Here is a 17,258-nt window from a genome sequence, read left to right as displayed (position 1 = left end):
AAATTAAATTAAAATTAAAATTAAATATCATTTTATTGCCTAGAAAATATAAAACATGCAAAATTGCAAGCGTATAATTAACAACTTTTTTTAAAAGTAACATTAAGTTAAAAAACTATAAGTACTATAAATTTTGCCCCCCCCCTGGCCCAGTCGCCCTTGTGCGGTGAAGAATTTTGCCACCTTCACGCTGCGGCCCTGGTCGCAAGCAATAAAAAAGGATTTGTATGGAATAGTGCATCCTCAAATACGTATATAAGAAAGTCAAGATTACTCTCATGAAGTGGAGCGGCGACTTCACACTTTCCAGTGAAGTCACCGCTGCGATAAATTTCATGATACGATAATTCCAATAACCGGTCCTTCACTTTTCAATACATTCACAGATTTCTCCTATTCTGTTTTGTTCGAGAGCTTCCATTGGACAGATCGTATCGATTGTTACTTTCCGGTGAAGTCACCGCTCCGGTTAATTTCAGTGATATCGTATCTATTGTTACTTTCCTGTGAAGTTACCGCTCCGGTTAATTTCAGTTATATCGTATCGATTGTTACTTTCTATCGTGATCCAAAACCTGTAATCGAAATATCCCCAGTAAGATCGTTTAGTGATCGTAGCACCACCTTTCATTCATGTCATTCTTAAGTGCTACCTATCTACTTTCCCTAATACAATTGATGTTAATACTTCGCCCGGGAAAATACCCGTTCTATGTATACGTGCGCTAAGCAGTGATGTTCTGATGGCTGTTAGTGAAATAAAGAGTTAATTTCCTAATAGCGATAAAATGCTTTATACAACACTCTACATGAATATCACCTCAATCATATCAAGGAATTGAATCACACCCCTCTTTGAAAAGTATTGATCACTGGTATTTGTGACTTTATGATATTGGTTACGTAATAACCGCTCGTAAAATATTCGTTATCCCTATTACATTCATAAGCTGCGGTTCTTCAAATTTAAGTAGTTCAAATGGAATAAAGTCCGGGCCTGCCGTTCTATTACTTTCAAGTTTTTTAATAGCCAGAATCACCTCCTTTAAGGAGGGTGAGGGATTGTCCGCATATGGAAGGGTAGCAGATCCATCAGAACTACCTGGTGGGTCAAAAGTATCATCTCTTGCTAGTATTAGTATTTGCTTCCTACAAATTTTTTTTATAAAATTGTTTCAATGAAGAGTAGTTCCTTTTCTTTTCTTCACCTCTTCTCGGCTTATTCCATCAAAATTCCGAAAACATTATGTACTACTCTAGTGCGATGTAAATAAAGAAAACAAAACACGGGCTTATATACTAGCATACTTGAATGGCAATTATTTCATGCCATGTGTTTATGTTTGGTTTCCGGTACGCGTGTTTGAACTATCCGAAAATTTCAAGGAGTATAGCATAAGCCAATTAATTTTTCTTCAATTCATCCGACATGATTGAAGAATGCAGCGACAATTTATTGTTCAATTTAAGTTCTGAATCAGTGAAAAATCGGGCCCAGAAGATTTCTGAAGAACAGAATGTAAGTTTTCAATGTTTTGACTCTTTTTCTGATTCGAATTTTTGTAATAATTAACTTCAGAACTTGAATAGAAGTTCTATTAGATTGAATGATCAATTAATGAATTTTTGGAAATAAAAATAAAATGCTCAATAAAATCAAATTTTCGTGAAAGATTTTTAACAAATGAATTTTTAAAATATCTCGGTGAAAACCTCAGTGAGCAAACAAACAAACGAAACAGCAACAATAACACACACACGACGCAGAAAAAAAACCCTATGAATGTAGGAAAAAAAAAAATCATTATATTGGCATATTTAGCTGACCTGCTAAAAGGAATCAACCCAATCAAAGTGGGATACCAAAATTTTGTTAGGAATTGTTGCTGATACAACTGCTGAACATATGAGAGGGAAAACAGAAATTGGGGGGCAGTTGAAAGATCCAGATTTAATGTTAATAAACGTTTTGTGTGAATTTATCAATGATTTTTTTTTGATCGAAATTCTGACATTTACAAACATAACTTTTTTTATATATTTATATTATATAATTGATTTCTAGTTTTTGAAATTTTGTAAGTTTGCTTTCTCTTAGTAAAAAGTATAAAAACCATCAATAATATGATATCTGAGGAGGAATAGAATGCCAGTAAAAAGGCTATCTTCAGGAATCAAACAAGACTTGTATTATTTATATGACATAAAATATTATAACTTTGAGTCTATAATTCTGTTAAAAATTTGTGTTAAATCAGATATGTAATTGTTCATTCGTATTAGGTTTGAATTTTACTATCATTCTGTTAGCACCAACAATCATTGCTATGTTTTATAGATGAAAGCTATTGTTAGGAAATCACATGGTTTTGTCCGATGCTGTTTTGACGGGGAAAATATCATTTATTGATAATGGTTTAGTGAACATTTTTTTAAAAACTATTTTTGATATGTTCATGAACTGATTACTATCTGTATTTTGTTTACATTCTTTATTAATAAATGGAATACATAATGATTGTATTTTCAACAACTCAGCATTTGGGAGATGTTTCAGTTTAATATTTTTTTGTTTGATTTGATTGCAAGATGACTTTATTCTTTTTATGTATATATAGCTAGTAATAATGCCTTAGTTTGAAACTGAAATAAATTATAGCAATGAATCATAATTTTTCCTTTAGTTTTGAACCTAATATCCTACTAGGTGAAATTATATTCATAAGGAAATGCCTTAAGTATTCATTGTATGAGTAAATATTTGTATGTAGTTATAATTGATGTCATTTAGACTGTTATTTAGATCTAGTATTTTTAAGTTCTGAAAAATAAGCTTTAAAATGTAGATTAGAAACATATTTTTGCATGTGAATAAAAATTGTAATCTGAAAATATTTTGATCATTCAGTTTTTGGAAATTGTGCATATGGACATATGTTTTAAAAGCAAGTATTAAAAAATATAAAATAGCAGTTCAGCACGAGGAGAGTAAAAGCCATTTTTCCTGCTATAATTTGCTATTGAAATAATAAAGCAAAAATATTCGGGATTGCATGACTTGTTTGAAAAAACAAAACAGAAAAGTTTTATTTTTTGATATTTTTCAGTCTAAAATGTAGCTGAAATTCAAACAGTTAGTGACATTTTTAAATTATGATTTTAACCAAATGATAATATCATTCTGTTTTTGATTAAAAGTTATAAAACATAATTAAATTGTCTTCAAATATATCTTTTATGTTTGTTTTCAACTTAACTTTCACATATTAAATAAACACATGCCCTATAAGTAAGAAGAAAAGAAAGGAAAAGGTATTCAGTATTTAATCTAGTGATTCACATATTCAGTGATAAATCTATGTGGTTATTTATTCTTCTGTCTTGTTTGAATATAGGCAAGGGAAAAATCAGGGATTTGACTGAAAATTTTTGTATGCAAACAATACAGAATGAGGAAAAGGAACAGTAAAATTTTATTATTTTACATTGTAAAATCTCTGAAAGTCCTGCCAGTCTCTATGCTATTTATTACCTGAACTATATACTTTTTAGAATCCTATCTTTTTCTATTGTTTGCATGCAGAAATTTCTTCCATGTTTCAATTCTCTACTAAGAATTAGAGTTTTTTAGAAAACTTTTAATTTTAAAAAATCAGAATTGCTTTAATGGTTTTCACCATTGCATAATTGTGTTTATTCTTATAATGTCCATCCAATGAAATTATATTTGTTTATGAAACTTCTGCCTTTCGGATGCCCTGGTATCAAGAGAAACTGAATATATCAAGCTACAGCAAAACGAGTTTCTGGAAATACTTCAGTTATAAATGTCCTCTCATATATTTATCTTTATAAATAGTGCTTTAAATTTATTTATAATGTTGCACATTATTACATTGTAGGTATCAATTACCGGTATAGGAAGGTGATTATCAAAATTAAAATTGATAAAAGGATAGTTTCAGTTGACTAAAGATCAGTAAAGAATGATTAGTCTAGCAATACAATTAACTGAACGTGAAATTAAAGCTTATGGTAGTATGAATGATTATCAACTAGTATGAAAATTGGACTTTTGACTATAAATATGAAATTATAACATGATTTGGACTTTATAAATATTAGTGGATTATTCACATTTAAATTATATGATATCAGACTTTCTCTTCTAAAAATAATTTAAATTTATTATATTTACAAAGTTCAAGCAAAAATAAACTAAGAAATAAACTTCTGATTATTAACAAAGAGCCAAAGACTCTCTCTGTGTGTGGTGGCTGGCACATGTATAAATCTGTCATGGCCAAAAAGTTCTCCAAATCGAGGCAGTACTACTGGCGATATTGGAGCAGAGGTGATTGTACTCTGATTCAGGTATAAATTATGATCTGTGGATGAGTGAATAAAATGCATGAATGAAGTTCACCCCTTAAAAAGTGTTGTAACTCATGGGTAACTAAGATGTACTCTTGGCCCTAGATGGTGCTGCTGAAAAACAAGAGACAATCTCTCGGCTTAAAATCACTGACTTCGTCAGCGGGCTTGTCTATGACAAATGCCATTAGAAATAACAACAATGAGTTTTAATTTGGGGTATATTAGTAAGTTCATGTTATCTTCTTGTTAGTGCAGCTCCTTATAGTTCACTACATGATGATGTTCTTAGTTCACATACATATTTGATATAATCTCTTACAGTCTACTAGGAGTATGTTATACTGATGGAAAGAAGTTCATATATATATATAATAATAATTTTTGAAGCAGAATCGTAGCCAAAGACAGGGAAGACACTTTGAATTTTTAACTTTGTTTTATTTCATCCTGGGAGGCATGATTTATATACAAGCATAAAGGATGAGCACATCAACACAGAACGACAGAGTGAAATAAGGAAAAGCTAATGTAAAATTTATCACCATCTGTGAAATTTTGATAGGGATTTCCTACATGTGTTGAATTAGATAAGGGAATTATAGGGATCTTTTAGAAGAATTTGTTTAGGTCAGTAATTTTTTATTCCTTCACTCTGAGTGTGTGAACCGCTGACCTAAGCATTTTTACAAAGCTTATGTTGAATTAATTAAATAGAAAAAAGGGGAATGGGATCAGGGAATAAGAGAATCTTTTAATCTTTTAGAAGGAATTTGATATTGGCTAAATTAAACTAAAAGGAAATTAATTCAGTTTAAATTAGATTATAAAATATCATTTTATATAATAAAATTTATTTAAATTAACTATACTTCTAGTTTGATAATATTTCCTTGTGTGCAAATACTTTTTAAGAAAGAATCATATGAATTTAATTTGTCTAAGATCATCAGCTTCCATTGTGCTCATTGTATCAATTTAACAAATAGTTAATAAAATCCTGGATACAGATTTAATTGATTCCTTGTGTTAATTAAATTGATCCCATCCATAAGTCCATATATTAAATTTTTTATAACAAGTTGGAACAAAAAAAGTCAAACATGAATATTATATCTCATAATTAATATACAGCATTATCCTTATATCACAGTTTCCATATGGTTCACTGAATATTTATTTATTATTCTAAATATTTTTTTATTATTAAAACACAAGTTTTTTGGGAAAATATTTTACTGACAAATTTGCCTTAATAGGTAAAATTTATTGTACATTTATATGGTTTATTTGATATTTGCAAAATTTATTATAATGTTCAAAATTTCCTAAATTGTAAATATCCTGGTTTATTGAAGATTTATTGACAGACTTGGCAAATTGATGTCATATTTCTAATCTTTTCCTGAAAATTCCAAAATCTTCCAAGAGTATATAAAAAAAAGTCTTGTTGTAGTTGCTAATTAATGAGTTATTCATGTGGTTTTATTGAGTAAGAGTGACACACGATCGTCAGTGTTTTAAACAGGATTAAATTGCTCAATTTGACCCAGAATTTGAGCTGATTTGCAGTATAGTGTCTTGAGTTTTTCCTGTGCTCAGTGAATGAGCTATCTTGTACTATAATAATTTGTTGTTTGTTGAAGACTGGATTGTTTTTGTTAATTATACATATTTGTTAATAACTTTCTATTTATACCATCTTGGCTGAAGTTCAAGGTATTCATGAACTCTTTTAAACCGTAACAATACATTTATAAAGCTTATTATATGTTTCTTGAAAACCCATATCTTTGAAAGCCAATATAAAAACCTTCTTTTTCAGCATCATAAAATAAACAGATATTCACAGAATGTACTCTAATCTTGGAATAAGGGCCATTGACTCTGTTTTCTTTGAAAGGTCATTATTGATTGATTGACTGAATGAAGAGAATGGGACTTTTGGCAACAAAAACCATTATCCCCTAATTCCAAAAGAGTGCATTCAATTTGAAAGGTCATTAAAGTGATATATACCTTCCAGGGATAATGTGATCAGCTCTTTAAAAATCATAATACACTGGAACATTCTATCTATCAATACTAAAAAAAAATTAAAAAAAATATATAAACTTTACCATTTCAATTATTTTAAAAGATCTCTGATTTTATTTTGAACTTTTCATACAGAAAAATGACAAAAGCCATCTGCTGTCTTCATTGCCTTCTTCAGCTGAAAAGAAAGCTCAGAAGAGAAAAATGACACAGTATGCCGCTGGAAAAGGGCCTAAGAATTACCATGCTCATAAATCAAAAGAACATGCACCTCCATCGTCATCTCTTTTTACTGGTTCTGGTATGACCCTGCCTTTAATTGTGTGAGTAAATATTTCTTGCACCTTCTTGTAAATTCTTAAATAATACAAAATTTTCTCTGAAAATGTAATTGAATAAAAGCATATTTTACTTACATATAGGTGAAGAATGGATTAATTGTCTGCTCATTATAATTTCATAACTCATATGTGGCATATGTTTTTCTTCCATCATTTAAATGAAAATTCTTTAATTATATCTATGGAGTGAATTCTGCCCTCTTATTATTCATGGTAATTTTAATTACCTGGAAACATGAATGACTGAAAATAGAATATCTCCATTGATAGCTTTCCTTAACTTTTAGAATGTTAATATTCACAGATAAAGAAAACAGAAGTTTCATTTTTGTAATTATTGTATTTTAATAATTACTTATTTACTAAAGTTCTGAATTATGTGGAAATTTGACACTTTGCAGTAAATGGTAACAAAATCAATCTGTTGACATGACAATGGTGCAAACAATAATCAGACTTTTTTTTTTTCATTTCTTTTATTTTCTGTTAATCTGTTCAAACAAAGTGTTTCTTAAAGAATATTAAGTTTTTCTTGTTTGATATAAAAATGAAACATAAATTTAGAACATTATTTAATGTATTAAAAATATATAGCTGATATGGCCTGTTTTAACTGTTTAAGGGATTGTGAAAAGCATCTTAATTCCTGCATTAAAATGAACTGAAAAAAGTAGCAATGCAATGTGTTCAATTTAACCACATAATCGAAATGTAATGTCCCTTAAAAAGATACTGGGCATAAAATGGTTAATTGAAACAGATTAAAATATTTTGAAATTGACAGCACAACATTGAATGATAAAGTGTATTAATTAAATTTCCTTTTTTATACAAATTGACATAAATGTGTATCTGGACAATTTATATATTAAAAAGAAATATTATTAGAAATTAGAAAAAATAGTATTAAAATTTGCAGAAGGAAAGTGCTACATATATGTTGAATTTTTCTATAAAGTACCAGTAACTGTATGTACTATAAATTTAAAATAAAAAATATATATTTATGTGAATGTTTTAATATATTACAAAAATGTGAAATTTATATGCATTTCATTGATCTTCTGAATGTTGAAATCAGGCTTGCTGTGAGGGCCCTCTCATCGATAATCTCCACTGAAACAATCATTTATAATATACATATCAATTTGTCAATCATTACATTTTCAGATATAATTTCAAATACTTTTACACATTTCAACTATATCATTAACTAGCCGGCTTTGGCGAACAGCCAGTTTGCCAATCTTAATGTTCGTTAAAATTTTAATAATTAAATATTTTATGCAATTCCTACTTTTATAGTTTTTTCATCAAAATATTTTAAAACTTCAAATTTTGATAGTCATATAATTCACTCATAATATTATAAAGGCCTTCAGTCATAACGTAATATGTATCTCTCTAATTTTCTGTTAGCTCCCGTAGAATTTATACTTTAAATTAAAGTGGAAAGGATTAATCTGCAAGTAATATAATAATATTTTTTATTGAAACAAAGAATTTTTTGTAATAGGATTACTGAAAACAGTCACTGAGCGTTTAAACTTTATGGGCACTAAAGAATATCTTTTTTTAATTTATGTAATATTTCAAGAATTTGTCAACAAAATTTTCTCAGATTCATCCTAACCAGATTGATTAATTAACAATATTTAATTTTAAATGCATCAAACACTAAGAAAATAAAACAAATCATTTAAAATAATCGGTAGAAAACAGGTTTAAAAAAAACTACTGAAAAAAATGATGTACTTATAACTAATCATATACAAAAAATATATAACTAACATAAATACAATTTAATTACAAAAGCATGCAACTAACCTAAAAATAATTTAAATCAAGTTCGCATACATTGATAATGGTCAACAATCAGAACACAATCCAGTGAATTTTCAACACCAGTTACGGTAACATAAATGCATGAATTTTTCTACGCCAGTTGGGGTAACACTATGCAGATTAGAAATTTTTAATTTCCTTTATTCTGTTTTATTTTAATTCAAAAGTACTTCAGAAAGAATCTGAAAGATCGATTAATTAACAATGTTTAATTTTAAATGCATCAAACATTAAGAAAATAAACAGAATCGTTTGAAATAATCAGCCGAAAAATCTTAAGCCTAGCCTCATTTGCGTGGGAAAAAAAACAAACACCTGAAGCCTTACTCATTTGGCAGTATGGAAAATTAAGATTTTTTTGGTGAGAAAGTTATTTTTTAATTAATAATTAAAAATTCAAAAAAAGGGTGCCCCAGGTGCACATTCCCGACCTCCAATGTATACATGTACCAAATTTGGTAGCTGTAGGTCAAACGATCTGGCCTGTAGATCGCACCACACACAGGCACATTGAGTTTTATATAAGTATAGATAATTGCCTTTAAAACTTTTATAGATTACTTAATTTTTATTATTAATTTTATCAATTAACTTTAATAATTAAGATGTATTGATCAGTTTCTAGGTAAAAGAATGTTTTATTTATAATTATTTAGGCTTTATAATTATATATAAAGGTTTAATCAATACATATATATCAGTTTCTATCCCGTCATGAAAAAAAAAAAATTTTTTTTTTGTGGAGATGGTAGGGTATGAAGATTATTGCTTAAAAAATTAAGATGGGGTGCTGCTTTAGTATTGGCCCTGTCTTCCATTGCACCTCCACTAGTGCATTGCCATACAGACATGAGAATGGATAAATGAATGAAAACAAATAAATATGTATAAAATAAAGTAAAAAATATATTAACATAAAATAAATCAGTAACATGTTATAAATGTAAAACTAAATTAACTATTGTTAAAAGAAGAACCTTATTTAGTGCATTGCCTAAAATTAATTATGTGCATTATCTACATAATATCTTTGCTACTGAGTATAAGGTTCATCCCTGTTAGCTTCAACTTTATGAATGGTGCCGCGTGACTAGATTTTGCCATTGTCCACAAAACAAACTAATTAATCATCTCAAATCAAACTCATGTACTCATGTAATATGTAAAGCTAATATTCTGAATTTTACATAGAACTAAGAAACAAAAAGAAATAAATGTTTTTTTACTTATTTGATTTTATATATTTGTATTATTGAAATATTACTGAACTTCTACATGTTCAAGTATATACCATTATTTTAAAAATTATAAAATATTTTAATGAAATAATTATTGATTAAAGCTTTATCTTATGTAGAAAAAAGCAGAAGACCATTTCAGAGCCATTGTTTTCTGCAAAAACATTCGAATTCTTTGACCTTCATCCACATTTGGTATGTTTCTCTCTGGCAAATTATGTGATTACTTTTACAATTTAAGTTATATGTTGAAATATTGTTTGGGTTATTAAAATGATTAACAGATATTATGTGCCATTTAAACTTTCATGATATATGAAAATTATTTTATAATAATTCCCAGTTTGGTAACTTAATGCAAGAGATTTTGAAAGTGAGTCAGAAGTGAAATTAAATCAGCATGAAATATTTCAGATATAAAATCATTTTAAAGAGAGATGTTTGGAAAAATATATATCTATTACTAAAATGATTATTTGCCCCAAATTCTTGATAGTGACTCATATTAGTACTATCTCTGTTTCCTTTCAAAAGCAGCTTTGAATAATTTAATAGATAAAATAATATGCTTAAATAGAAAATATGTTTTTTATATTTGAATTTGAAGTAAGATATTTTTCATGTTCAGAAGTTGGAGTTATATTTTTAGTATTAATTTTGATTAAAATGTTAAATTAAAAATTAATTTTAAAATTATTTGTCTGGTATTCTTTAGAAAATGTAACATCACACAATGTTGAGAATAAATGAAATGATGAATTTTCTTCCTTCTCTATTTGCTGTTAATATTTAGATGCAGCCTAGGCTTTTGTAGTAGCTGTGATTTTTTTTTCTATTATATCTATGTGCAATTACTTCAATTTATTGATACACTAAAATTTTTTTCTAATAATTTGAAATAGGGTTTTGCTAACTACTGGATTGCCCAGGGTTTTTGCTTTATATGCTTTTCAATTTAATTATTCTAGAATTCAAAAAAAATTAATTACCTGTAAAAAAAAAAGTGAAGTAACATAAAGAAGACTAAAAATTATTAAAGAGTTTCATGCCTGCTTCTCCTTAAATCAAGAACTATTTTATATACACATTCACAGTAACATTTGTTAATTTTTTTACGAACAATTTATTGTAGGTTTTCAAGATTTTAGACTGTATTGTTCAACATTTTTACAGGTTTTTCTCTATTTTTTAAAATTAGTTTTGTAGTAGATATAGTGCAGCTTCATGGTCAAGCAAATGATTTTTTAAAATATTATCCAAGATAAATTATATATTATAAATGAGATAACAATACTATTTTAAATTTGTTATTTTAAAATTAGAGAATGAAGATTTGGTTTGCTAATAAATTATTGTGAAATTTTTTTGAGTAATTATAATATAGTGCTTCTTTAGCAATAAAATGTATGTACTTAAAAATGGAGCTATTTCATCTTTTCAATTATATATGGAGAAAAGTTCAAACTATTAAAGAGTTACTCATTTTTTCCAAACTATTTATTTCAAAAGAAATAAACTAAAAATCACATTTTGAAAATAAAAATTTTTAAATAGTTTTTATTTTTTCCTTTGTTAATTTTTTTTGACTTTATATCATTATATTAGTCTACATAGTCTATCTATTAATTATTCTTAAAATGTTTATCATTAGTTTCTTTATACCAAAAATTAAAATTAGTTCTTAATTTTTGTAGGTAGCTTGCTTAAAAAGTAGACTAGAAGCTGAAAAAGCAACAAAAGTTCAGGAACAAACAATACCTTTACTGTTGGATGGTCATGATGCTCTTGTCAAATCTTGCACAGGATCAGGTAATATTTTCTTTTATTCTGTATTCCACTCATATGGTCGTTCCATTTTTTAAAGTTTAAATTTATTCTTCTAAATTGAAATAAATAAATCTTTTGAATTCCATCTTTCCATAACAAGAGTTTTATGGAAAAGTTATTATTCATTAATTATTACAAAACATTATATTATTTTGCAGTTTAAGACTAAAATCAGATGGACACATGGGGAATGGAGAATGGGGAGGGGAATGGAGACACCTAAATTTAATTAGCTGTTGTTCAACTTCTAAAGAAATTAAAATTGCTATTTTAAATAGATAATGTCTAATAAAAGATTTTGTGGGCAAAAGGTAAGGCATTGTCTATATATTTAAAAATTTTCAAACATAAACATTTCATAGGACAATACCTTATCTTGATGTCATAAATAAATTCTTCATGAAAAAATTATAAAACATATAACTTTTTGCAATATTCCATAACTGCACCAGGAGATGGTTAAAATTTTCTTTTAAGTGACTGTCTCCATAATTAGATACTAACCACTTTTGGCCACCTACTAGTTTGTTAAAATAAATAGTTACTAAAAATTTTAAATAAATATTTTATGTAATTTGGTTGTAATGGCTTCTTCATCAAAATATTTTTAAACTTCAAATTTTTATGTTATATTATTCATACTATTGTAGATGTTTTATATTGTTCTGTTTATTGTATTATAAATTTCTCTAATTTTCTGTCTGTCTTTATGCATTTAATTATATAAAAGAGAATGTAGCAGTGTTTACAAATGAGTACATGCTAAAAGAAATTTTTTGCCATTGCCTGGTTTTGAAATTAAACCTTAATTGTAATTGCAACAAAATTTCAAAAATTTTATAAATTCATGTCTTATATTAAATACTATTCAATAAATGGAAAAATGACAATAAATAGAAATAATCTTAACATCTTTATCATTAAGAGTAGGCGAAACCCTACATAATATTAGTATTAACTTAGAAAATTGTTAGAGTTCCACTTTAACAAAGAAATATATTGTGGTAAAATATGTTTAACCCATCGAGCACCGGCTGTCTAGCTTCAGAGTGTTCTTAAAATGGCCGTAGTCAAGATAAAGGTTGAACACAATTTACTGAAAAAGAAATTGACAGAACATTAATAAACCGGCTTAGTATGTTTTTCTTTCCTCCCACCTTTAACAACAGGGGGGTAAACTTTCCCTCATCTTGACTATCATCTCCCCTTAAAAATCGGGGATTTTGAATAGTATTGAGAGATCAATCTAGTAATAAATCTGTCAGCATTGGGTAATTGTCGCGCGGTTTTTCCAACTAAGAATTTGATTTTTGCTCTAAGAATTTATTCTCTTTCAGTCTGAAGTATTTGCAGAAAATAGAATTTGTTCAAAATAAATAAATAAAAATAAAAAATAATTTTAAAAAATAAATCATGTAATAGGATTTTTTTTTAAATTTTTATAAATGATAGAAAAATTTGTTTATTAAATGATTTAGAGAATTCATTCATTTCATTCATCAAAACACATTACGAATACAATACATTCAGAGAATTTTGCTTCATATTCTTTTAACTTTTAGTTTAAAGAGTTTTACTCGTATACTAAGTTTACTCGTTTTTTTTTGTTTCAGATTCTTGTTTTAAGTTCTGAAAATATTAAATAATATTTTGTCAATATAGTAATATAGTAAGGTATATAGTAGTAATACTATTTTATAAATATACTAGCCGCCTTTGGCTACCAACCAGTTTGCCAATCTTAATGTTCGTTAAAATTTTAATAATTAAATATTTTATGCAATTCCTACTTTAATAGCTTCTTCATCAAAATATTTTAAAACTTCAAATTTTGATAGTCATATAATTCACTCATAATATTATGAAGGCCTTCAGTCATAACGTAATATGTATCTCTCTAATTTTCTGTTAGCTCCCGTGACTTTATACTTTAAATTAAAATGGAAAGGATTAATCTGCAATTAATATAATAATATTTTTTATTGAAACAAAGTATTTTTTTTTGTAATATGATTACTGAAAACAGTCATTGAGCTTTTAAACTTTATGGGCACTAAAGAATATCTTTCTTAATTTATGTAATATTTCAAGAATTTGTCACCAAAATTTTCTCAGGTTCGTCATGACCAGATTGATTAATTAACAATATTTAATTTTAAATGCATCAAACACTAAGAAAATAAAACGAATCATTTAAAATAATCGGTTGAAAACAGGTTAAAAAAAAACTACTGAAAAAACGATGTACTTAAAGCTATAATCATATACAAAAAATATATAACTAACATAAATACAATTTAATTACAAAAGCATGCAACTAACCTAAAAATAATTTAAATCAAGTCCGCATCCGTTGATAATGGTCAACAAGCAGAACACAATGCACATGCGGGATTTTTCAATGCCAGTTGGGGTAATGCTATGCAGATTAGAAATATTTAATTTCCTTTATTCTGTTTTATTTTAATTCAAAAGTACTTCATAATGAATCTGAAAGATCGATTAATTAACAATGTTTAATTTTAAATGCATCAAACATTAAGAAAATAAACAGAATCGTTGGGCCGAAAAATCTTAAGCCTAGCGCCATTAGCGTGGGGGAAAAAAAACAAAACAAAACTGAAGCCTTACTCATCTGGTGGTGGATAAAATTAAGAATTTTTTGGTATGAAAGTTATTTTTTAATTAATAATTAAAATTCCAACTAAAAATTCAAAAAAAAAAAAAAAAAAAAAGGGACCCCAGGTGCATATTTCCGACCTCCAAGGTATACATGTACCAAATTTAGTACCTCTAAATCAAACGGTCTGGCCTGTAGAGCACCAACACACACACACACATTGAGCTTTATATAAGTATAGATTAGCAACTTGAATATCTTTGACTTATTATCCTATTTTGAAATAATTTAAATAATATGTTTTTAAAGTATATTTAAATATTGAAATAAGAAAACATGTTACTTAGAAAGCTTTTTTCTGATCAAAATTATCATTCTTTTTTTAGTAAGGGAATATTTTAAATAACAATTTCTTATATCATTTATAAACTTGTCGCAAATCTTGGTAAAAAGGACTTGTAATCAGCATCAGAAATATTTTCATAAATCCATGCATTTCTCTTCCTACAAATATTACAATTAACCTTTAATTCCCTCAAGGAAAGCCAAATTTCAATTGTATCCATATTATTAAGTTACAATATTATGATTTTTTTTTGTGAAAATTCGAGAAAACTTGTAGATAAAAATGAGATTTATTTGCATGTATTGAGCAATCGAGATATAGAATTAATTGGCAAAGTTGGGTCAGAGAATCAGGTTGGTGTGCTAAAGCAAGAAGTTATTGGAGGTCTGGTCATAGATCATAGAAGACTCATCGGGGGCTCATGATGTTCAAATCTTCATATCATCTGCAACTTTATTTTTATCAAAACACAAATAGCATTAACAAATAGTTAAAAAAAAAAAGCGAATATTTTTATAAATTATTAATTTTTAAAGCAGGATAAAAATTTTAATTAAAGTTTTCCCGTGGTAACTTGAAGGAAAGTTAATTAATTTTAAATATCTATATTAATTCAATGTATTTGAGTATATTTTAAATCAATATATTTTATTATGGGAGTGCAATTAAATCTTCCTCCTTGTTGCTTCTATTCATTCAACCTAACTTTTTTTTTCCATTGTTGATATCAAGATATGAACCAGCTTATTTTTTAATGTTGAGTATGTTTCAACGGTTTGCTTTTTTTAAAAGCTTTGTTATACTTCAGATAAAGCTCAATTGCAGAATCAAGCATTGGTGGACAATTTTTAAATTTTGCACATTTTTGAAAATTGCTATTAGCCGGTCTTATGAGGCGCATTAGAAATAATTTTCCTATCAGAAATAATTTTCAGTAGTGCCTCATCAATAGCAGAATTTCAACCAGAATATAAAACAAATTTAATAAGAAAACCTACTAGCATTGTATTAGTGAACAGAGAAATTGAATTTTTTTTATTTTACTTTTTAGTCATGAATTATTATTAAATATATTAAGAAGTACGTTTTTAAATGTTCCATGAAAGAATATAACTTCAATATAATAAATTTGTAGATCAAAAATAGTAAAGCACTCACTATATTTGACCTAAAATCTAAAACTGAGTAAATAGCAAATCTTAAAATATTTTTTTCATAGTTTATTGCTATAATGCCCACATTTATTCTATAAAAATGATAGCACTTTCAGGAGAGAGAAATTAACCTTTTGGATCCCAGACTGATAAGTTCAAGAACAGAAATATTCAGAACATCCTCTCAGAATTTATTTGTGAAATTCTGAATTCTAAGCAAGTGAAAATATCCACCCTTTCAATGCAAGATTTATACTTCTGTTGTACAGTGTGCCTGGCACGTGTTTTATACAACCCTTCTTGTAACACAAATTTTTCTTGAATAGGTTGTTGTCACCAGATGTAATGCTTCTCTTTGTAACACAACTTGGACAACATTTAGCACTAAAGTTACCGTCATTTTAGTGCTTGATTTGGTCATAAAATTTCTATTAACAATGCGAACAAGTTGAAAAACTACTTTCACATAGAGAAAAACATGCATTTTCTTACCAAATACCAACAATTGAACAGAAACAAGATCCATAGATTAAAAAAAAAAAAAATGCTCTTGTGATAATCTGTGAGAAGTTTCTTTTAAAACATATTGCACGGTGAAACGATAAATGAACCATGGCAGTAATGAAACAGAATATTATAAATTTACACCACATGAAGACAAATCTTCGACATTATTCCAAACAAAAAGGAATGATTCTATTATGTCTTTATTGAGAGTAGATAGTAAAAGTAGAAGAAAATTTTGAATCTGTGCAAGATGGGTTTATGTGCTGCTCCATGTTTTCAGGTGTATCATATGCAGTCTGTTATTTAAATAGCCTTACATGTAATTGTAATGAGTGAAATATTGTAAAACCTGCATTTAATCGCATTTATCTTTTAAATATTAAATTTATGCCTTTTTATAAATTTCATCTATATTTTGTTTCAGTTTTGCTATATTTTGAATCTGTATTTTTATTTTATTTTTTTCAGTATTTATAGTTTTATGCTAATATTCTCATTTTTAAGAATTCTGGAATTTTTAAGATACATGGAATCTGATTGCTATTTTCTATTTTTGTCATTTTACAAAAAAAAGTGTACAAACTATTTTTGATGAAAAATGTTTAATAATCATTTATTTTTTAAAAATATTTCTAGTAAAATATAAACAGATTTTATTCTGTACTCTTTTTTATATTTATTATTCTTATAAATTTTATTATATTTAAAATGTCTTCTAGAAGACATTTTAAAATATTTATATGCTACAGTTTATCAGCAACTATGTTGCACATATATAGAAAACTGCGTCACCTGTTCGATAGTAACCTTTATTATCATGTAAATCAATTCTCATTATGAATTCGCAACATTAAGTTGTGATAAGTTCAAACTGTTAGCAACTGTATCAGCCTTTAATGCATTTATTTATTTTGATTAAATAGCTAATACTGTTTTAATGCAAAGCAATAATTATAATTGCACAGATAC

At 27.2% G+C, this 17,258-nt stretch overlaps 1 protein-coding gene across 1 annotated transcript in view; it reads left to right on the top strand.

The window, feature by feature from the left end:
• Nucleotides 1-973: 973 nt before the first annotated feature.
• LOC129972882 (probable ATP-dependent RNA helicase DDX31) overlaps nt 974-17,258 on the top strand; it is a 38,722-nt gene continuing 22,437 nt past the window's right edge. Inside the window, exons 1-4 of the mRNA XM_056087188.1 lie at nt 974-1,519; nt 6,547-6,734; nt 9,955-10,030; nt 11,530-11,644. Of these exons, the coding sequence (XP_055943163.1) occupies nt 1,430-1,519; nt 6,547-6,734; nt 9,955-10,030; nt 11,530-11,644 (469 nt within the window). The 5' untranslated portion in view covers nt 974-1,429. The remainder of the gene's footprint in view (nt 1,520-6,546; nt 6,735-9,954; nt 10,031-11,529; nt 11,645-17,258) is intronic.

This window comes from Argiope bruennichi, chromosome 6, assembly GCF_947563725.1.
Source record: "Argiope bruennichi chromosome 6, qqArgBrue1.1, whole genome shotgun sequence".
NCBI classification, from domain to species: Eukaryota; Metazoa; Arthropoda; class Arachnida; order Araneae; family Araneidae; genus Argiope; species Argiope bruennichi.
Note: the sequence above shows the minus strand (reverse complement) of the source record. Positions and strands in the feature narration are given on the sequence as shown.